This window comes from Epinephelus moara, chromosome 3 (assembly GCF_006386435.1).
Source record: "Epinephelus moara isolate mb chromosome 3, YSFRI_EMoa_1.0, whole genome shotgun sequence".
Taxonomy (NCBI): Eukaryota; Metazoa; Chordata; class Actinopteri; order Perciformes; family Serranidae; genus Epinephelus; species Epinephelus moara.
The window spans coordinates 41,128,359-41,148,473 of NC_065508.1; the positions used below are offsets into that span (position 1 = coordinate 41,128,359).

The following is a 20,115-nucleotide window of genomic DNA, read 5'->3' on the forward strand; positions in this document are numbered from 1 at the left end:
TGGCCTTGTAAAAGATTATGTTTGTTTCTTTAAATTGGCGAGAATGTGTCACCGCAAACGCGACAAACATCCATTAACTTTGACGGCATTTTCTGCGAGTGCAGCTGAGCCATTTTGTACCGCTACACGTGTTTCTAGTCCGACTATGTTTACAAGCACAAGAGTTCAGCGAGCCACCGAAGGACCGCCCTGCAGATTTACTATTGGTTCTGCAACGTAGAGAGTTTTTTTAAACTCTGAACTTGTATCCGCCCATCTAAACACAAAATCAGGGAGAAAGTCATCAGTCTTTAGTTAAGCAAAGCGTCTAAAGACTGACTTGTGAGTCTACAAAACCTCTTGACAATTTTTGCACTAAAATGGCTGTTGCGCCCAGTAAGAAGGGTGTAGAAACATCAAACCTAAATTGGCTTCTCTGTCAACTCGAGACCTACAAATCATTCATTGACACCACTGACCTAAATCTAACAGGAAATGAGCTAGTGCCTCTGAAAGTTACATGAGCAAANTTGGCTTCTCTGTCAACTCGAGACCTACAAATCATTCATTGACACCACTGACCTAAATCTAACAGGAAATGAGCTAGTGCCTCTGAAAGTTACATGAGCAAATGTGTCAGCTGTGAGCTAGACATTGTAAATGTCCCTCCCTCATCTGCTTGTCCCACTCAACTGCATGTAATTAGCTTAACAATGGCTTCACTCTGACAGACACAAGCCTGTGTGTTGACAGGATAACATTGACCAAACTGACCAGCTCATGTGTCTCATTCCTACATTTTCCTAAATAAATGCCTGATAGCAAAAACATGTAAATACAAAATCTCCAGGTCAAACTCTTTTCCCTCATTTAGAATCTGAATCAAATCTGTAGCTGCAGCACTCATGATTAAATACATGTAGTCCTGCTCAGTTTCTAGTATATATTTGTGTCTGTCTGCTGTTACTTATATCCTCACAGCAGCCGGTAGACATCAAGCACGCTTCCACTAGGTCACATGATTTCAAATGAATATGGATGTGTTGTTTGATTGTCACACATGTCAAAGTTTAATTAGGTCACATGGCTAATGTCTACAACTTTCAAAATATAAGCTCACACCACTTCATAAGAACCCTTTACATTTTTCAAATTGAGTTTGACAATGATTGCATTCATTTGTTGTACACTCAAGCTTTCAACAGGTCAAGAGTTTTTAAATTACTTTAAAAATGACCTTAAAAGTATTTCCATTTATTTTATCAATTATATGTCTCTGAACCCAAGTGATTGACCTGGAGGGTTGCAGTAAATCACCTCATTTCAAGTACAAGTCAATAACAGTGTTACAATCATCAGGAAAGAATATACATCTTTGAGGAAATGTTACATTCATCAACACAGTAGCCTCATCAAACACCTTTCTTTTGATTTAATTGACAGAAAAATTAAATGCTGTCTTTTGGATGCATACAACATTATGTATACTTAGTGCAATCTGTAACTCCCTCTGCCACAAACAGGAAGTATCTAAACATGTGAGATATGTCATTCCACCACAGAAACAAGGATATGCAACTCACTCATGCATTACTGTGTAACTATGACCAATACAACTGATGCATCAGCCTGCTTCCTGCCATTAAAGCAATAGAATCTTCATTTTAACCCTAAGGAGATCCTAGTGACAATTTGTGCCACTCTGTTTTTTATTTTCAAGACATTTTGGCTGTGGTAAAGGAATATAGCTCAAATGTGCCAAAGAATATTCTTTTTTTTTTTTAAACTTTTAGAATTGTTGTCTGAATTCCTACATTAGCCTAAATTGGATGAGCTACAAACAAACTTACGTATTAGTGCCTAGAGACAGAAACCGTCCCATTGAAAACCCTTAACAATGCATTTTTGACCCCACATTACTCCTTACATAAACTAATGCATTCCTACGGTTTCATTTTGGACTACTGGCCTTTAACTTGTAATTTTTATATTTTCCCAGGCGTCATTGTTTCACATTTTAAAGCAAAATTTCATCTTTTCACTGTGTTCTGCAGTGCCCTGACTACATAACCATAAGTGTGTGTTGCTATTGATGTTGGATAATTGTGAGTGACTAAAAAAGAAGATGTGTATGCTTGCGTGTGTGCGTGTGTGTGTGTGTGTGTGTGTCTTCTTTTAGACGGCCACACTCAAGATTATAAACTACTTTAATCATGCAAAAGGACGACTAGCAAGAATCAAAACAAAATTGTTGTAGTGCTCACTGCAACCATAGTTTTAAGTATGAGCAGCAGTACAGGAGAAATCATTTTGAACCTCACAAGATATTACAGCATCTGAACGTCAAGACACTAATTAGGGCAACAATACAGTGTGTACAAGTCCCTCAAATAAACCTCTGCACCTGCAGCGCAGCAGAACGTCGCACATTCACCTTTGCGCTGAGCTGAGTAAATCCTGCAGCATGTAGGGGCCTCGAAATACCAGCATGGTCATAACACACTGGCAAATTATTGAACTGCAGGCTTACATGGGGCTGCTTACTTCAGCCTGTGTATACAGGTCCAAATATGAACCAAGCCTCAGCCTCTATATAATGTTGGCTGAAAGAAGCCTCATGAGGCTTTTTCTTTATTTTCTGAGCCCACTAGATGGTGCTCTTGGTTTAATGAGAGGGGCTCACAGAATGGGAATTCACTGTGATTAAAACCCTTTGTTGAACAAAAAGCGCCATTTATTGGGCTGAGAAAATAGAAAAATGATTCATGAAGCTTCATTCAACCATCACTACCTCTAAAGTGAGAAAGCAGTGCAAAGCATTTTGTGGGCTACAATGTACACATACTGGCATTTAAAGGGTTAAATTCCGAAAAATAAAATTAATGATTGATATGTATTTTTCAGGCTGAATAGTTTTAAAAGATTAACTTGTTTAATGTAGAACAGTATTTATATAATATTTTTTACAGCAGTTTTATAAAGCCTTGTCCTCAGGACCTCAATGTGAGTTTTTTTTTTTTTTTTTTTTAAATCTGACACTGCAAAAAAGAATAAATAAATGACAATGCATCAAAATCAATGTTCCTGTCAATCATTGACCAAGCTCAGAACCTAATAATATGAACAATCAAATTCTCCTTGAATTAATTTTGTGGAAATTATTTCAGTTTTCTGTTTATTTTTTCTATAAAAAACAGTGGAGCCATGTAAACAAACTGGCCATTAAAGGGCCACTGTGTAAAATGGGTTAAAAACAGTGACATCAGTGGTCAAATTCTAGATTGCAGTGCTCACTTGCTCACCCCTCCCGTCGGGTAAATGACGGTGGCCTCTTAGGGACAAAAAGCCTTGCGCAGACACGAGTTTTTCAGGAGTAGGTCCATCTAGCCACGAGGTGAATATTTATTTAGAAATCTAAACCATGTTACAATATTGTAATGAATCCCTCACGAGCAGGAGACCAGAGTAGCGTTCGGGAAAAAGGCCAGTTTATTTGAGCACTCCAAAAACTCCGGTAACACTCCAGGTGGTAAAAGACTCTGGCCCAAACTCTGACTCTTCTGGCGTAACACACACACTCAATACATACTTACTCGTTTACAGTACCTAGCGGGTACCCCCTCCCCTCTCTGCTCCACCAACCTCCAGCCCGCACACTGACTGACAGCGTAGCCTGTAAACAGAGCTCAGCTGTTTATTTAGCCTAGCAATATCTCCGGACTATAGTAGCTGCAATGGACGACTTTGAACGCGATTTTGAAGAGTTTCTTGTAGCGGACACAGACCCAGAGCCATACCTGTTTGAGCCGGAGCATACAGATGAGGAAATCCATGTGTTGGATGCTGAGCGGGCGAGAAGAGAGGCTGAATCCACCGCTCCCATTTTGCTGCACAGAATGGGATTCGGTGCTACCATCGTTGGGGAGATATATCATCAGGAGGAAAAGCGCCGCAGAGAGTGCATCACAAGGAGTGAAGTTGCGTCTTCTTTTCCTCGCAGATGACGGTTCTGGTTCATTCTCTCCTGTTGCGTGGTAAGTGTGGTACATTCACAAACTTCATAACTAAAAAAACTACTATCCATCGATGAACTACTAACACTCTCTGCTGTTTCCTCCTCCTTCTTCCTTCCTTCCGCTGTCTTCGTTGGTTTATTTATACACGCGAAACGCGTTCTCTGGCTGGTGATATTTTCTGTCTATAGGGACTTGTACATTATTTTATTGAAAAAATTAAACACCACCTACAGTATATACCACCGTTTTCCATCTGTCACATACTGCTACAACCTTTAATACTGATAACTCTGTTGCTACATTTATGATCATGACTGTTAATTACATACTGTATTGTTATCCAGTTAAAATTTATATTATATATTCATATACTTACATCACAATGTGTTACACACCCTCCCCTTGGGGTTAGTTTGTCGTAGGCAAACGAAATTTGGTACGTACATGTATCATACCGAGACGCACAAAAAAGTCTCTTGACGTCATGGTAAAATCCCAACAGGAAGTGGGCCATTTTGTTTTGAATTTTTTCATACGGCGATTTTCACAATTTAAATTTGAGCGAACTACTCCTAGGGATTTCATCCGATCGACGTCAGATTGACTACAGGTCATCCTGAGAACATGCTGATCAAAAGTTATTAAAAGCTTTTCTCTATGTCAAGGGGGCCCGATCACAGCTGCTTGAAGCTTTAATTATTATTATTATTTATTATTATTTTTATTCTTACGAGAATATAATCCCCAATTTGGCCCCTTTCCCAAATTCAAAAACGCACCAAATTTGGCACACGCGTTTGGTCTGGCGAAAAATTTTATATTTTGGCAGTGTTGTATGTGGACGGGGCCAAATGGCGACATAGCGCCCCCTAGAAAATTTTGTGCCTCGAGCCCCGCCTGTGAGTTTCACCTATACGCATGAAAATTGGTGGGCTCATAGAACCTGCCAAGACACACAAAAAATCTTCTTGGACCAATGCCGTAAACCCCACAGGAAGTCAGCCATTTTGATTTGAATTTTTGACATGTTTGAAAGAACTCCTCCTAGGGATTTCGTCCGATCTACTTCAAATTTGGTACAGATCATCCTGAGAACATGCTGATCAAAAGTTATTAAAAGCTTTTCTCTATGTCAAGGGGTGTGGCCGCTAGGGCGTGACAAATTTTGGCGATTTTCGTTTTCTTTCCATCGAATTTCGAACGGGTCTCCCGCCCACATACTTGATCTCAGCAGCTTCAAACTTGCTGGACATGATGATGGCTCCGTCCAAAACACCCCGGTATGTTAATATCCCACCTTACTCATAGCACCCCCCGGTAGTAACAGGAAGTGACCAGTTTTTACTTTAACATGTACTAATGCCACAAACTTGACCCCTTCAATTTCATTCCACTTCTAATGTATGCAGAACAAGTTGGTGAAGCTACCTTATGAACACTGTGAAGCTACATCTAATGGTGTCCATGTGGCGGCGTGGCGACTATTGATCCCTTGCCACTAAATACGTTTGGCTTTTTGATGGCTTCAGTGATCTCAAATCCTCATGAAAATTGATACACAGGTCAAGAATGGGGTGCTCTTGCATCTGATAGGGGCGTCACCAATGGGGGGGACAAAATGCCTCTATAGCACCCCCTTGAAATTTTCAAAAACCCCTCCCCATAGGGGTTTTTTTGGAGTAGGAAGATGAAAATGTGTACATATGTGTAAGTTGCCCAGACGCACAAAAATGTCTCTGCCACCAATGGTCTACTCCAAACAGGAAGTCAGCCATTTTGATTTAAACTTTTCATTTTGGTTGCGATTTTGTGATTTCAACACCTTATATTTTGACCAACTCCTCCTACAGATTTTGTCCAATCAACTTCAGATTTGGTACAGATCACCCTGAGACCATGCTGATCAAAACTTATTAAAAGCTTTTCTCTATGTCAAGGGGTGTGGCCGCTATGGCGCCGCCCTCACCATCAAATGTGTTTGGCTTTTTGATGGCTTCAGCGACCTCGTAGCCTAATGACAATTGATACACAGGTCAAGAATGGCGAGCTCTTGCATCTGATAGGGGCGTCGCCCATGGGGGGGACAAAATGCCTCTATAGCGCCCACTTGAAATTTTCAAAAACCCCTCCCCATAAGGGTTTTTTTGGAGTTGGAACATGAAAATTGGTACATACACACACGTGTATGTTGTCCAGACGCACATAAAAGTCTCTGGCACCAATGGTCTCCTCCAAACAGGAAGTTGCCCATTTTGATTTTGACTTGTCATTTTGGCATGATTTCCACATGTAGTATTTTCATGAACTAGTCCTAGGGACTTTTCATCCTTCGCCACGGAACATCAACTTGGTATAAATCCTTCATGCATTGTCCGATTTGCTTGAAATTTCACATGTGTGATGAGGGTCCACCCCTGAAAGCACCTGGCCACATCTGGTTACGCTCGTAGCGCCACCTGGTGGATGAACGAAACATTGCATTTTTTCGCTCCTGCCAGGTTTTTTCTCCCTTCTTGCTTTGCGCCACAGCCCCTACGTGCCTCAGGCCCCCGCGGTTGCATGGGGGAGCGAGGGCCCGATCACAGCTGCTTGCAGCTTTAATTATTATTATTATTATTATTATTTATTATTATTATTCTTACGAGAATATAATCCCCAATTTGGCCCCTTTTCCAAATTCAAAAACGCACAAAATTTGGCACACGCGTTTGGTCTGGCGAAAATTTTATATTTTGGCAGTGTTGTATGTGGACGGGGCCAAATGGCGACATAGTGCCCCCTAGAAAATTTTGTGCCTCGAGCCCCGCCTGTGAGTTTCACCTATACGCATGAAAATTGGTGGGCTCATAGAACCTGCCAAGACACACAAAAAATCTTCTTGGACCAATGCCGTAAACCCCACAGGAAGTCAGCCATTTTGATTTGAATTTTTGACATGTTTGAAAGAACTCCTCCTGGGGATTTCGTCCGATCTACTTCAAATTTGGTACAGATCATCCTGAGAACATGCTGATCAAAAGTTATTAAAAGCTTTTCTCTATGTCAAGGGGTGTGGCCGCTAGGGCGTGACAAATTTTGGCGATTTTCGTTTTCTTTCCATCGAATTTCGAACGGGTCTCCCGCCCACATACTTGATCTCAGCAGCTTCAAACTTGCTGGACATGATGATGGCTCCGTCCAAAACACCCCGGTATGTTAATATCCCACCTTACTCATAGCACCCCCCAGTGGTAACAGGAAGTGACCAGTTTTTACTTTAACATGTACTAATGCCACAAACTTGACCCCTTCAATTTCATTCCACTTCTAATGCATGCAGAACAAGTTGGTGAAGCTACCTTATGAACACTGTGAAGCTACATCTAATGGTGTCCATGTGGCGGCGTGGCGACTATTGATCCCTTGCCACTAAATACGTTTGGCTTTTTGATGGCTTCAGTGATCTCAAATCCTCATGAAAATTGATACACAGGTCAAGAATGGGGTGCTCTTGCATCTGATAGGGGCGTCACCAATGGGGGGGACAAAATGCCTCTATAGCACCCCCTTGAAATTTTCAAAAACCCCTCCCCATAGGGGTTTTTTTGGAGTAGGAAGATGAAAATGTGTACATATGTGTAAGTTGCCCAGACGCACAAAAATGTCTCTGCCACCAATGGTCTACTCCAAACAGGAAGTCAGCCATTTTGATTTAAACTATAAGGTGTTGAAATCACAAAATCGCAACCAAAATTGGTTGCGATTTTGTGATTTCAACACCTTATATTTTGACCAACTCCTCCTACAGATTTTGTCCAATCAACTTCAGATTTGGTACAGATCACCCTGAGAACATCCTGAGAACATGCTGATTAAAAGTTATTAAAAGCTTTTCTCTATGTCAAGGGGTGTGGCCGCTAGGGCGTGACAAACTTTGGTGACTTTTCGTTTTCTCGCCATCGAATTTCGAACGGACCACACACCCACATACTTGATCTCAGCAGCTTTAAACTTGCTGGAAATGATGATGGCTCCGCCCAGAATGCCCGGATATGTTATTATCCCACCTTACTCATAGCGCCCCCCTGGTGGTAACAGGAAGTGACCAGTTTTTACTTTAACATGTACTGATGCCACAAACTTGACCGCATCAACTTCATTCCACTTCTAATGCATGCAGAACAAGTTGGTGAAGCTACCTTATGAAAGCTGTGAAGCTACGTCATGAGCTCGCCATTCTTGACCCATGTATCAATTTACATGGGTCAAGAATGGCGAGCTCTTGCATCTGATAGGGGTGCCGCCCATGGGGGGGACAAAGTGCCTCTATAGTGCCCCCTTCAAATTTTCAAAAACCCCTCCCCATAGGGGTATTTTTGGAGTAGGAAGATGAAAATGTGTACATATGTGTATGTCACCCAGACGCACAAAAAAGTCTCTGCCACCAATGGTCTACTCCAAACAGGAAGTCGGCCATTTTGATTTAAACATTTCATTTTGGTGGCGATTTTGTGATTTCGACAACTTTGTATTTTAACGAACTTCTCCTACAGATTTTGTCCAATCAACTTCAGATTTGGCACAGATTATCCTGAGACCATGCTGATCAAAAGTTATTAAAAGCTTTTCTCTATGTCAAGGGGCGTGGCCGCTATGGCGCCTCCCTTGCCATCAAATAAGTTTGGCTTTTTGATGGCTTCATCGACCTCACATCCTCATGAAAATTGATACACAGGTCAAGAATGGCGAGCTCTTGCATCTGATACCTTTAATTGTCAGTGCCTGCTGTTTTTAGATCGGTGGGACAGAGCTGCCAGCTGAAATGGAGGTGAACGATACAGCCCCCCCCCCTCTACCTCAAAACTAATCAAATACACCATCAAATGACTCCAACATGCTCTAGTGGAAAACACATGGCTTGTGCATTCCCCACGCTATGAAATAATAAAGTATAATTAAGTAACATTACGACACATGAAGCAAATACTCTGAACTACTTTCTTGAGTAAACCACTCAAGTGCCGTAGTTATTGCTTGCAGCCTTGCATTTGCGGTATCGTCAGCTGGATGCACCAGAAAGTTTGAGAAAAGTTTACAGAGTGCTGTTGTAAATCATGGTTTACACATGTATTGTAAAAGGTTGCGGTAACAAGCCCAAGACATGGAGCAGAGTGACGTTTCACGTAGTACCAACCAAAAATATGGACAGGATGAAACAATGGCTATTTGTGCTGGACATCGACCCCAACACGACTGTGGAAACGGTCTGGAAAATGTTTGTTTACGCCAACTATTTTTTACCGGAGGACTACACTGAAAGGATGGAGCGCAGAAGCTCAGGAATGGTTCAAACGCTTTTCTTGAAAGATACTATCATACCATCTGTCGGCATCACAAAACGAGCAGACCTGGTAAGTGATCGTTGTGTATTTTGCTCAGCAATCTCTGCTGTAACGTTACCTTCATGTTGAGTAACATTAGCCTACATCCCAAGCAATGGTAAATAAGGCTAAAATGCAAATGTTGTTGTGGTTATGTTATGGATAAGTGCTTGCCCAGAGCATATAGTGAAGTGACTGGCATTACTTCTCATTGTTGGGAATAAACAGACTGCTAGGGAACATTTAATGTTGTTGTTCCCTCAGGAGTTGTGGTGATTTATGAGTATGGAGTTAGCATGTTCTCCCCGTGTTCCGGTGATTATTTTGAGGCGTACTCTCGTCCCATCCCATCATCAACATACCGTATTTCCTCAATTTAAAACCAAGACCCTATTAGCAGCCAGCCTCTTTTAGTAACCGGGTCTAAAAAAATTTTTTACTAAATAGACGCCGGCCTCTTTTATAAACCGGAGGTGGTTATTTGACATTTTGGCATTTATAGAGCGCTAGACCCGGATTACAAACACATACACAGAGATGCACATCCACACACACATAAACCCTCATCCAGGCACATGCGCAGCAGCGCAGTCTCAGCTGATTGTAAACAGATAAGATGGCGACAAGACGCAACTTCAGTGTTAATTTAAAGTTAGAAGTTTTGAAATATTCCGAACAAATGTCAGCGGAATACGCCGCGAGGCATATGAGGAGGGCAACAAGACCTTCACAAAAGGAGGGAACATGAGAGCAACTGAGAAACGCACCATCGTGCGCTGGGTCCAAGCAGCCTGGGCATTGGTGGACGTGGACCTCATAAAGCGATCATTCAATGTGAGTGTAGTGGGTTTGCCCTGCACTGATCAGGGACGGTTGAACGGGGGTCACAGACAGGAATATGGCGAAGGCTCATAGTGCTCTGCGGCGCAAGATAACGGCTTACCGGCGACAGTGAAGTCCAACTCCAGGTCCAGTAATTTCCTCTTTCGTTGGTGTCATGACTGCCCTGTAGTACCTGGACAACCGAGCTGTTGCGGCACACAGGTATGTGGCGTGTCAGAGGAGAAACAAGCCGTTCACATTTCTGTCTTTGTGGCAGGTAACGGTCCACAAACCTCACCACACTTTAGGGACTGTTCTTTACTTATGGAGGGACTGTTCTTTACTTGTCAGGGGAGGAGGGTGGCTGGTTGATTTTAATTCCATTTTTTTTATTTTATTTTGATCCCCCCTATGTTAATCACTTATTGATGCTGATTTTGAAGTATGAATACGTCAATCAGTAATTTATTCCTTTGAAATATCAGTGATGTATTATAGAAAAGTGATCTATCATTTTATAAATCACAAAAGGCACATCTGCCGGGGGGGGGGGGGGGGGGGCATGTTGTCTTGTAAGGTGTGTGGCATCATGGTGGCTGTAGATGGGACAGAGGATGAGATGATTCCCTGTTTCCAGGCAGGACAACTAGTACACTGTACTGTAGTAAATAGTAAATAGTGGTGATTTACAAAAACACCAAAAACTATTTTTACTGTTAAAGTAAAGTTTGTTACTGTAAATAATACAGTACTTTATTTGTAATACTATATAGAAAATATACATTTTTACTGTAAAGAAAAGTTTACATAAATATTTCTGCTGTTTAAATAAAAAAAAAATACAGTATTTGTATTTTCAAATTTTTTTTCTTTTATTAAAAGCCTCCTTCAAATAGTAGCCTGCCCCTATTTGTAGCCTGGTCCCAAACTAATTTTTTGTTAATAGTAGCCCTGGCTACTTTTTGAGGAAATACGGTATGTATGTAACATGCAGTCACTGGCCACTTTGTGTACACCTGTGTAATCTAATGCAATCCAGTAGAATGACTATACCATGATTTTTTCCCTGAAGCTTATAAATTTTCGGTTATTGTTGACATCGTCTAGAAAGTGGTGATTCTACTTTGTTTATTATTGAGGTCATAGTGAATGGTGGTGGTGGTGTACTGGGGTGGCCTCCTAATTTTGTCTAATTGAGGGGGACAAAATATTAGTAACACTTTTAAATATATTGCAGTCCAGTACACCAACACCACCCACTACGACCTCAATAATAAAGTAGAATAATCACCTTTCTGACAAAAGCTGAAAATGTAAGCTTTGTAAACGTAGAATGTGTGGCAGAGCTGTTGTATTGGATTGTATTAGATTGCACAGGTGTACCTAATAAAGTGGCCAGTAAGCCCCACATTTACACCACCAATCCATGCCTGCTCTGGGTCTCCCTGCAGCCCCTGGTTGCTCGACAGCCTCAGCCGCTGAGACCATGCTGATCAAAAGTTATTAAAAGCTTTTCTCTATGTCAAGGGGTGTGGCCGCTATGAATCCGCCCTCGCCAGCAAATATGTTTGGCTTCTTGATGGCTTCAGCGAGCTCATATCCTCATGAAAATTGATACACAGGTCAAGAATGGCGAGCTCTTACGTCTGAAAGAGGCGTCGCCCATGGGGGGGGACAAAATGCCTCTATAGCGCCCCCTTGAAATTTTCAAAAACCCCTCCCCATAGGGGTTTTTTTGGAGTAGGAAGATGAAACGTCACACCACGTCGGGGTTAATTTACTCTGGGTTTTCACATAACCGCTTCAGTGATGTGTGCTGCTGGCCCCGGCCAGTGGCACAGGAGAGCGAGGGCCCGATCACAGCTGCTTGCAGCTTTAATTAAAACTTATTCTTCAACTTATTCACACAATTTTGTCATGTAAGGAAAGAACCTCTTCTTTGAGTGTGTGTGTGTGTGTGTGTGTTAACTAAATGTATATAATATAAGTATATTATTAGGGCTGTCAAGAGATATATAATTAATTACATGCTGTGATTAATTTGTGTAAATTAAACGCATACATGAAGTTTTGCTGTGAAAGTAAAGATTCAAACTCAAGCAAATTTTGATAGATGTGTCGTAGTAAAGCTGCTGGATTTTGGACACAATTGTCTCCTTGCTCTACCACTGAAACTGGTCTGCAGTCCGTTTTGAAAGTGGGCTAGTTAGTTTGTCACAGGTAGATTTACTCAGTTTGTGTCTGAATGCCTGGTTGAATGTGGCCTGATGAGGCTGGCTGCTAGCACTAGCATCAGAGACTGTGCTCACTCTGGTTTGCTGCTAAATGCTTAGTGGTGAGGTGACATTTCAGGCTCACAGCAGGGCTGCCAACTTTTCAAAAAACCTTAGAGTGAGATTTGGTGGGGCCAACCGAAATTTTGCCGCATACACTGCAATTTTGGCCCATTCAGCATCATTACCATACAGCAAAAACATTTTTTTAAATATACCATTTACCATACATCAGTAGTTCTCAATGTATTAGCCTAACTCAGAGTGTACAAATAGAACCAACTGACCCAAAAGTAAGACACAGGACACAGCATGGCTCATTTTGTACATGTTTACTTTGGGATTCTGTATAAAAAATAATGTCATCAAATAGTAAACAGATATGCAACATGTTGCAAGAAACATTTAAATAAAAATTAAACCCCCCAAAAGCTATGTTATTGAGACATTTTTGAACATCCCCAAACTATGTGCAGCTAATACCAATTTAAATAAAAAATAAAATAAAATTAAAGTTTAACCATTTATACAAACAATTCCCAATATAGGGAGGCTACTGTCAAAGTCCTTAAGATCTGTGTGCTTTGTTGTACTTGCTTGTGGCCTTTTTTGAGGCCTTAATGATTTCTGGGGAAGGCTCCCACGTGAAGCAGGGCTCCAGGCGAGCCATCTTTATTGTCATTATTGATGACAGGGTTCCATCCAGAGCCAGGCTGTTCCTGGTTTTAGTCTTGTTTAGTCCCACCACAGAAAACATTCTTTCTGCATCTGCAATGGAGTAAGGTAACACCAGGACCAGCTTTGCAATGGTGGCAAGCCTCATCAACAGACCTAACCCTGTCACCTATGAAGAATGAACCAAGAACACAATGGAAAAAAAATCTGTTATATTCCTTTGAAAGATGAGTAAAGGTTGATAATTAATTTTGTCTGAAACAAAATGCATGCACCTACTGTATATGATGCTTTATACATAGCCTACATAACAAATTATTCTAATTTGTATATACTACAATTTATACAGTAATTAATATACAATTATAAAGCAGCATGGAGGAATGGTTTTGTATTATATATAGATAATCAAAATAATATTTATAAAGCTCTCGAAATGCCTTTAAATTATCTCACAACACACAAAAAACAAATATGCAAACGTTACTTAAAGTTTAAGAGCATAAACACTTAACATACATACCTGAAAAGAGTGGGGGAAATTGACATCTCTCTGCCGCCTCTTCTTCTTCTTCTAATAGAATTCCGGCAAGCCGTACACTCACTTCTTCGTTACCCCAATGAGTGCAATTCCGGTGTCAATTGGGCCACAGCGCCGCCAACATCCAATATAGCAGTCGGGAGGTGTATTGCGCAAAACAGTTTTTTTTTTTTTTTTTTTTTTTGCTCAGATGGACACTTCAGCATGAGAAATCAGGGTGTGGCATGAGAGCGCGTGAAGCCAATCAAATGCGTGTGTCTCACGGCCAGTGCGTGAGTTGGCAGCCTTGTCGCAGTACTCTGATAGTATGGAACAGTGCTCCTATCAACAGTTACATACCAGTGTTTTTTAAATATATACATTCCATTCATGGAGCCAAGCAGCTTCCATCATGTGACAAGGCCACTGTGGCCTTAAATGACGTAATGGGTCTCAGGGCACGAACGGCATTAATGAGTGTTAATTTTCTAACATGTTATTTTTTCTGTGATGTTTGTCTGTGATTAATACCAATTGTTATTTTGACTGCCCTATATATTATTTAATTACATCCTGGCCATGCAGGGCTGCCCCTGACCAAATTGGAGCCCTAAGCGAAATTTTATTTGGACAACATAAATTGATAGACTATAAACTTTAGCCAATATATTATATATTGGCTAAAGTTTATAGCCTATCAATATATACAACCACCAACCGGTCATTTTACCACTCCTTTTCATCAGAGGAATGTATAGGGCATTAACAAGACATTCAATAAATGTTATTCAGGGCCGCTGGAAAAAAAAAAATTTCTCCAGTCTAGTCAGAGACTGGAGACAGAGATTCCTATCTAATGAGTAGCAGCTTAGGTGTTTGTGCCACAAAGTTTCATTTCAACAACATATCCACCTTCAAGTGAAGCACGAGCTTCCTCTTGTTTTGCCTTTTTTTTCCTCTTGCTCGCTCCTGACTCGTGTTGTCTTTTGGATGACATGTCAACAACTCTTCACCTGCTGCAGCTCTGCAAGTGCCTGCCGGTGCACCCCTCTGATTGGTCAGATGTCGAGTGCTGTCAATCATTGCAGCGACGCGGTCAGATTACAGGTCTCTTCTCTCCTTCCTCAAGCTGATTCTATGCGCGCCTCGCGGTAGCACATATGCGCATCCATTGCGCATATGCGCATCCATTGCGCATATGCGCAAATGCGTCCCCTCACGCAAAATGTGGCCCTCCATGGAAGATGAGGCCCTACGCACAGCGAGTGTTCTGCGTTTAGCGAGGGGCGGCCCTGTGGCCATGACAGTATTAACCTTGCTAATATAATTTTAGCATTGAAAAATGAAACCATCAGGGGCTAACATTAATGTTAAGTTAGTTGGAACTTCGGCTGATTAGCTCAACTTATGATGTATGATGTAAAAAAGGTAATCTTGGTGATGTTACTTGAGTAGTCCCAGAGCACTAACATCAATAATGTTATAGGCTACAATCTCTAATCTGGGAAAAAGTATGCAAGCTAACGTAATACTCTGTAGAAATAAAGTTGACACCTTAACACATCAACAAAGTTAAGTCCAAATTGTGGTGGCTAGCGTTAACTAAATCAAAACAGCTCAACCTCATCAGACCAACTAACAGTTCCGAGCGTGACATATGGTTGCATAAGCCAATTACATTAATCGTAACGCTTCAAGACGCTGTGAGAGTCGTACCTTAAGGCATACAAATCAGGTGCCAAGCACTAAAGCCATGAACTTTTTTTTTATTATTATTTTGACAGTTTAGAAGGTGTGGTTCCCATTTCATTCCTTGTGACCCTGTCCTTTAGGGGGACCCTAGGAAATGCAGTGTCAAATATGATATGATTTAGATGCACAACATGTTTGATATTAATAAACTTTGAACAAACAAGCAAACAGTGCCCTGTGGCTCTGTGCAGTGGAATGCCAAAACCACAGGATGTCTTTGATGATGACAACATCAAAAACTGACGTCAAGAACTGACATCATCAGTTCAAACAGGCATACTTTGAACAGGCACTGTACTACTCCTATAAAACTAAGGATAAGGAGCAGCACCTCACATCTGAGAAGCCAGAAACGATCCTTTTTTTGACACATGATTTAAATGATGTAACTGATGACCAAATCGCAGTCAACTAATCTTTTTGATAGATAGATAGATAGATAGATAGATTGATACTTTATTGTCTGAACCAAATGGTACCAGAAATTCCTGTTTGACAGGGCTCAACATAACATTTATACATGCAAGACATTACAGACATTATAAAAAGACCTACGAATCTAAAAAATACACAGGATGGAAAAAAAACAACACACATTGATACATAAAGAAAAGAACCAGCAGCAATATCAAACCAATTTTGTCATTTTGTTGACTGACTAATCAATTTTATTTCAGCACAGAATGTCTTTGTAACACAAACACGCTTTACAAATGTACACTTTTCTATTGTGAGGGAACTTGCTGAGTGGCTTTACAAGGAATCTTTCAGTCTTAATGGTTTTCTCTCACATTCAGGAACCTACATGGGTTGCTTTCTGCACAATGCCAGTGATCGAGCCCTCAGAGGAACCATGCTTTATGACCTGCGCAAAATGACCAGTTCTCTGTGTCAAGACACCTGCTCAGAAAGGTAATGCATTTGTGGGGGGCTCTTGTGAAGGGACCACAGAAGGCCTGCTGTTTGAGAAAATGCTTTGGATCTCAGTCTCCTCCATGAATGCCTCCTGTGTTTGGAGCCAATGGAGAGCCAGGTGGCTGGATGACAGTAAAAGATGAGGGGGGTTAGGGAGAGTGAACACCAGGCCAGGACAGAAGGCTTGATCTATTGCAGAAGAAGGCAGGAGGGAGGTGTGTATGTGTTAGAAAGCTGAATGAGGTTAGTGCAATCAGTGAATAAATCAGAGGTGAGAGAGTGCTTTCCTGTGGCTGCTGTGTACATTTCTCTGGGTCAGTGTGAGCTTAATTTGTGGCATTGAAATGACCATCCAAAACTTCAAGGAAATACGGGGTGGCAAGTGGATTTTTCCAAGCAAACTTAAGGAATGACCTGCTTAAATTATTCCTCTTAATATGTTAGCAGCGAGGAAGCAGTGTAGCTGCAATTTAACAAAACAACAGAGGACAGATAGATACAGTCAGATGGAGTTGGTGCTTATACCTGAAGCCCACTAAGCTCCCCTCCCCAATCCCCCAACCACACAGAAAGCAGTCATGCTTGTTACCTGAGTGAGCCAATTACCATGATGAGTAAAAGTAAAAAGTCAAGGCAATTTATGAAGAAGCTTCAAAGTACATATATGAAAAGGTCAATTTTGATGAGGTCTCTGTCTTTCCCAAGGAGTGAGGATGAAGAGAGAAGATGAGTCATAACAGGCTTGATATGTACAATACAGATCACAGGTGGCTGCAATTAAGCTAGAAGAAGGCATTAAAAGTCAGATGAGTGCAGAGGAAAACGCACAGGGGATGGACCACACTGTAGATTTAATGCTGGGAAGTTTGAGTTAAATGATACGTTTACAATGTTAACTAATGTCCTGTGGAATGGCAAAAGTTTGACGTTATGCATAGCCTTTTCCTAAGGCATTAACTGTGTTTCTATCTGTGTCTGTGTGCGTGCGTGCGTGCGTGCGTGCGTGTGTGTGGTGCTAGTGGGTACCAGTATGCAGGTCTGGAGTATGGAGCTGAATGCCACTGCGGGAACCGGATCAGTAGCCCACGGGCTCAAGAGGAGGATTGTAGTCTGATGTGTCGGGGTGAGAGGGGGTCTCCCTGTGGAGGTGTGGGTCGAGTCTCCATTTACAAGGTGGAGGAGCAGCTGCCAGGTCACAGAAAATGTGAGTCAGCTTCCCTCAGGGAAGACACAGGACTATTTACTATTTATTTTCTGCACAAGCTGTTCTTTGGGTGCTGCAGGAAAGTGAGGTATTAACTGAATTTTTTAAACTTCAATTCTGAAATATCAAATCAGCTGACAGAACGCAGTGTTAGTAAACATGGTACTCTCCTTACATGCATATGTATAACCATGTTAAAGGATAAGTCTTTCGCCAAAATCTATTGCCTGTATAATCAAAACCTTATATATGTTATTCCTTTGAACTCCAATATTGTCTAAAATGTATTAATAAACACATCAATGATTCGAACATACACCATCCTGCTGCAAGAAATACTTACTATAGCGGGGGTTACCAAAGTTTTTAAACTACAGCATCACTTTATAGTGATTGGTTTTATTGTATTTATCCTTGTTTTATTCTAAATGTTGCACTTGATGTTTGGTTATGATTTAGTTTTTCTTTATGTATGGCAACCCCAATAGAAAAGAACATTTAGAAATACATAAGCCCTGTCTCCACCAAACTTTTGGTATGGTACTTGGAACGAAACGTAACCCTTCAGACATGTTACCTAGATCCTAGGTCTGTTTAGCGTTTCCACTGCAAACAGTACTCTTAAATGTTGGTGGGGTTGTTGCCACTCATTGCTCCGTCCAGCACTTGTTGTATTTCCTCATAGAGGGAAGTCTGCACCTCATTTATTGTCCACAGAACATGATTGCATGCTGACATTTTCAGAACAAAATTGAACAGGTTGCAGTGAGAGTCTCTCTCCATGGGATATTTAAAAACAGTGGGTTTGTGCATTTAGTTCTTTGGCAAGCTCAGGGGTTTAGTGTTGCCGGAGCCCTCAGGAACGATGCTCCGCTATGCTTTTTTTTTCTCCAAATGAGGATTAGAATATATGCAACTCACATAATCTGGTCAAAATTCATATGTATTTCTAAATCCTTGAAGATTTACTCATTACTAAACGTGTCTGTCATCCAAGAGAGGCAATAAAAACTAATGGAATGGTCAAACTTGTCATAATTAAATAGTGTGCTGATAGATTCACATCATCAACTCATACATTGAGTAACTTTACAAGTTTACATTTCACCTTAAAAGTCTGCCCAGTGAATTAAGTTGTTTTTTCTCAGTCTACAGCTGCTGCTAGAGGCAGCAAAACATCAATTCATTTTATAGTTTATTAATATATGTACAACTTGTACACCACAGTATGAACAGTGGTTACATAAGCTTCAAAACCAGCCACAGCTCAGCCTTGAGCAAGAGTGACTGTCCTATACTGACAAATACATGGACTGCAGTGTTTTTAGCTTCACTCTTTAGCCCCAGATCTGTGTGCTAGGCACTCCAACAGAAATGTGACCAAAAAAAGGGACAATAATTAATGATTCCATTAGTACTGTTAGAGCCATTTTCAAAGAACTCAATCCTGCAGCAAAGTCATATGAGCCCTGGACACAAAGTGCAACGGCAAGAAGCAATGTTTCAATACCTCATAAGGACATGAACGTACAGTGGAGGAAAACGGAGATGTATGGAACCACACAATATGGACACACACAAAATGAAACACTTCATGTGCCAACCAAAAATGAGCAGCATGCACCAGTTGAGCAACCACACATACATTCTGTCCAAATGCAAGGAGATCTTTGCACCATAATGCATCGACAGAATGAAATAACAGCAGCTCTTGTTCAACAACAGTGCTTATTGTCACTACCATCTCGAGACATTCCAGTATTCAATGGTGATCCTCTTTTGTACAGAAACTTAATCAGAGCTTTTGAGCATGGAGTGGAATCAAAAGCTAACAAAGCTGACTGTCTTTATTTTCTGGAACAGTTTACGAAGGGTCAACCCAGAGAGTTGGTGAGGAGCTGCCAGCACATGGTTCCTGACAGAGGTTATCAACTGGCTAAAGAATTTCTGCATGAACATTTTGGTAATGAATACAGGATTGCTGCAGCTTATATTGAGAAGGCCCTGGCTTAGCCTACAGTGAAGTCAGAGGATGTGAAATCACTACAGGCCTTTTCTCTGTTTTTGCGTGGTTGTTACAAAGTTGCCATTTAAATTCAGAGGAAAAATGGAGTGACAACAGCACATGAAGTTTTGGAGAGGTATAACCGCAGAGCTTGCTTTAAAGATTTGGTGTCATTCATTGAACGGCAAGTTAAGATTGTTGGGATTCACAGGACCACAGATGATTTTTCATTTGGTAGAATCATAACTGGAGATTTAAAAGCTTTTTCCTCTGCATGCTCTTTGTTCACCAAACAAAGAAAGCTCTGTGACACCCATCTCCACAGAAGATCTCACCTCACACCTCAGTGAGGCTCAGGTCCCAAAACTTGATTGGACAAGACCTTTTACAGTGACATCAATCAATCAATCAATTTTATTTATAAAGCCCAATATCACAAATCACAATTTGCCTCACAGGGCTTTCCAGCATACAACATCCCTCTGTCCTTTGGACCCTCACAGCGGATAAGGAAAAACTCCCCAAAAAAACCCCTTTAACGGGGAAAAAAAAACGGTAGAAACCTCAGGAAGAGCAACTGAGGGGGATCCCTCT

General features: G+C 41.1%; 1 protein-coding gene across 1 annotated transcript in view; it reads left to right on the forward strand.

Moving 5' to 3' along the window:
- wscd1b (WSC domain containing 1b) overlaps window positions 1-20,115 on the forward strand; it is a 209,484-nt gene that overhangs the window by 81,518 nt on the left and 107,851 nt on the right. Inside the window, exons 3-4 of the mRNA XM_050036605.1 lie at window positions 16,195-16,309; window positions 17,332-17,608. Of these exons, the coding sequence (XP_049892562.1) occupies window positions 16,195-16,309; window positions 17,332-17,608 (392 nt within the window). The remainder of the gene's footprint in view (window positions 1-16,194; window positions 16,310-17,331; window positions 17,609-20,115) is intronic.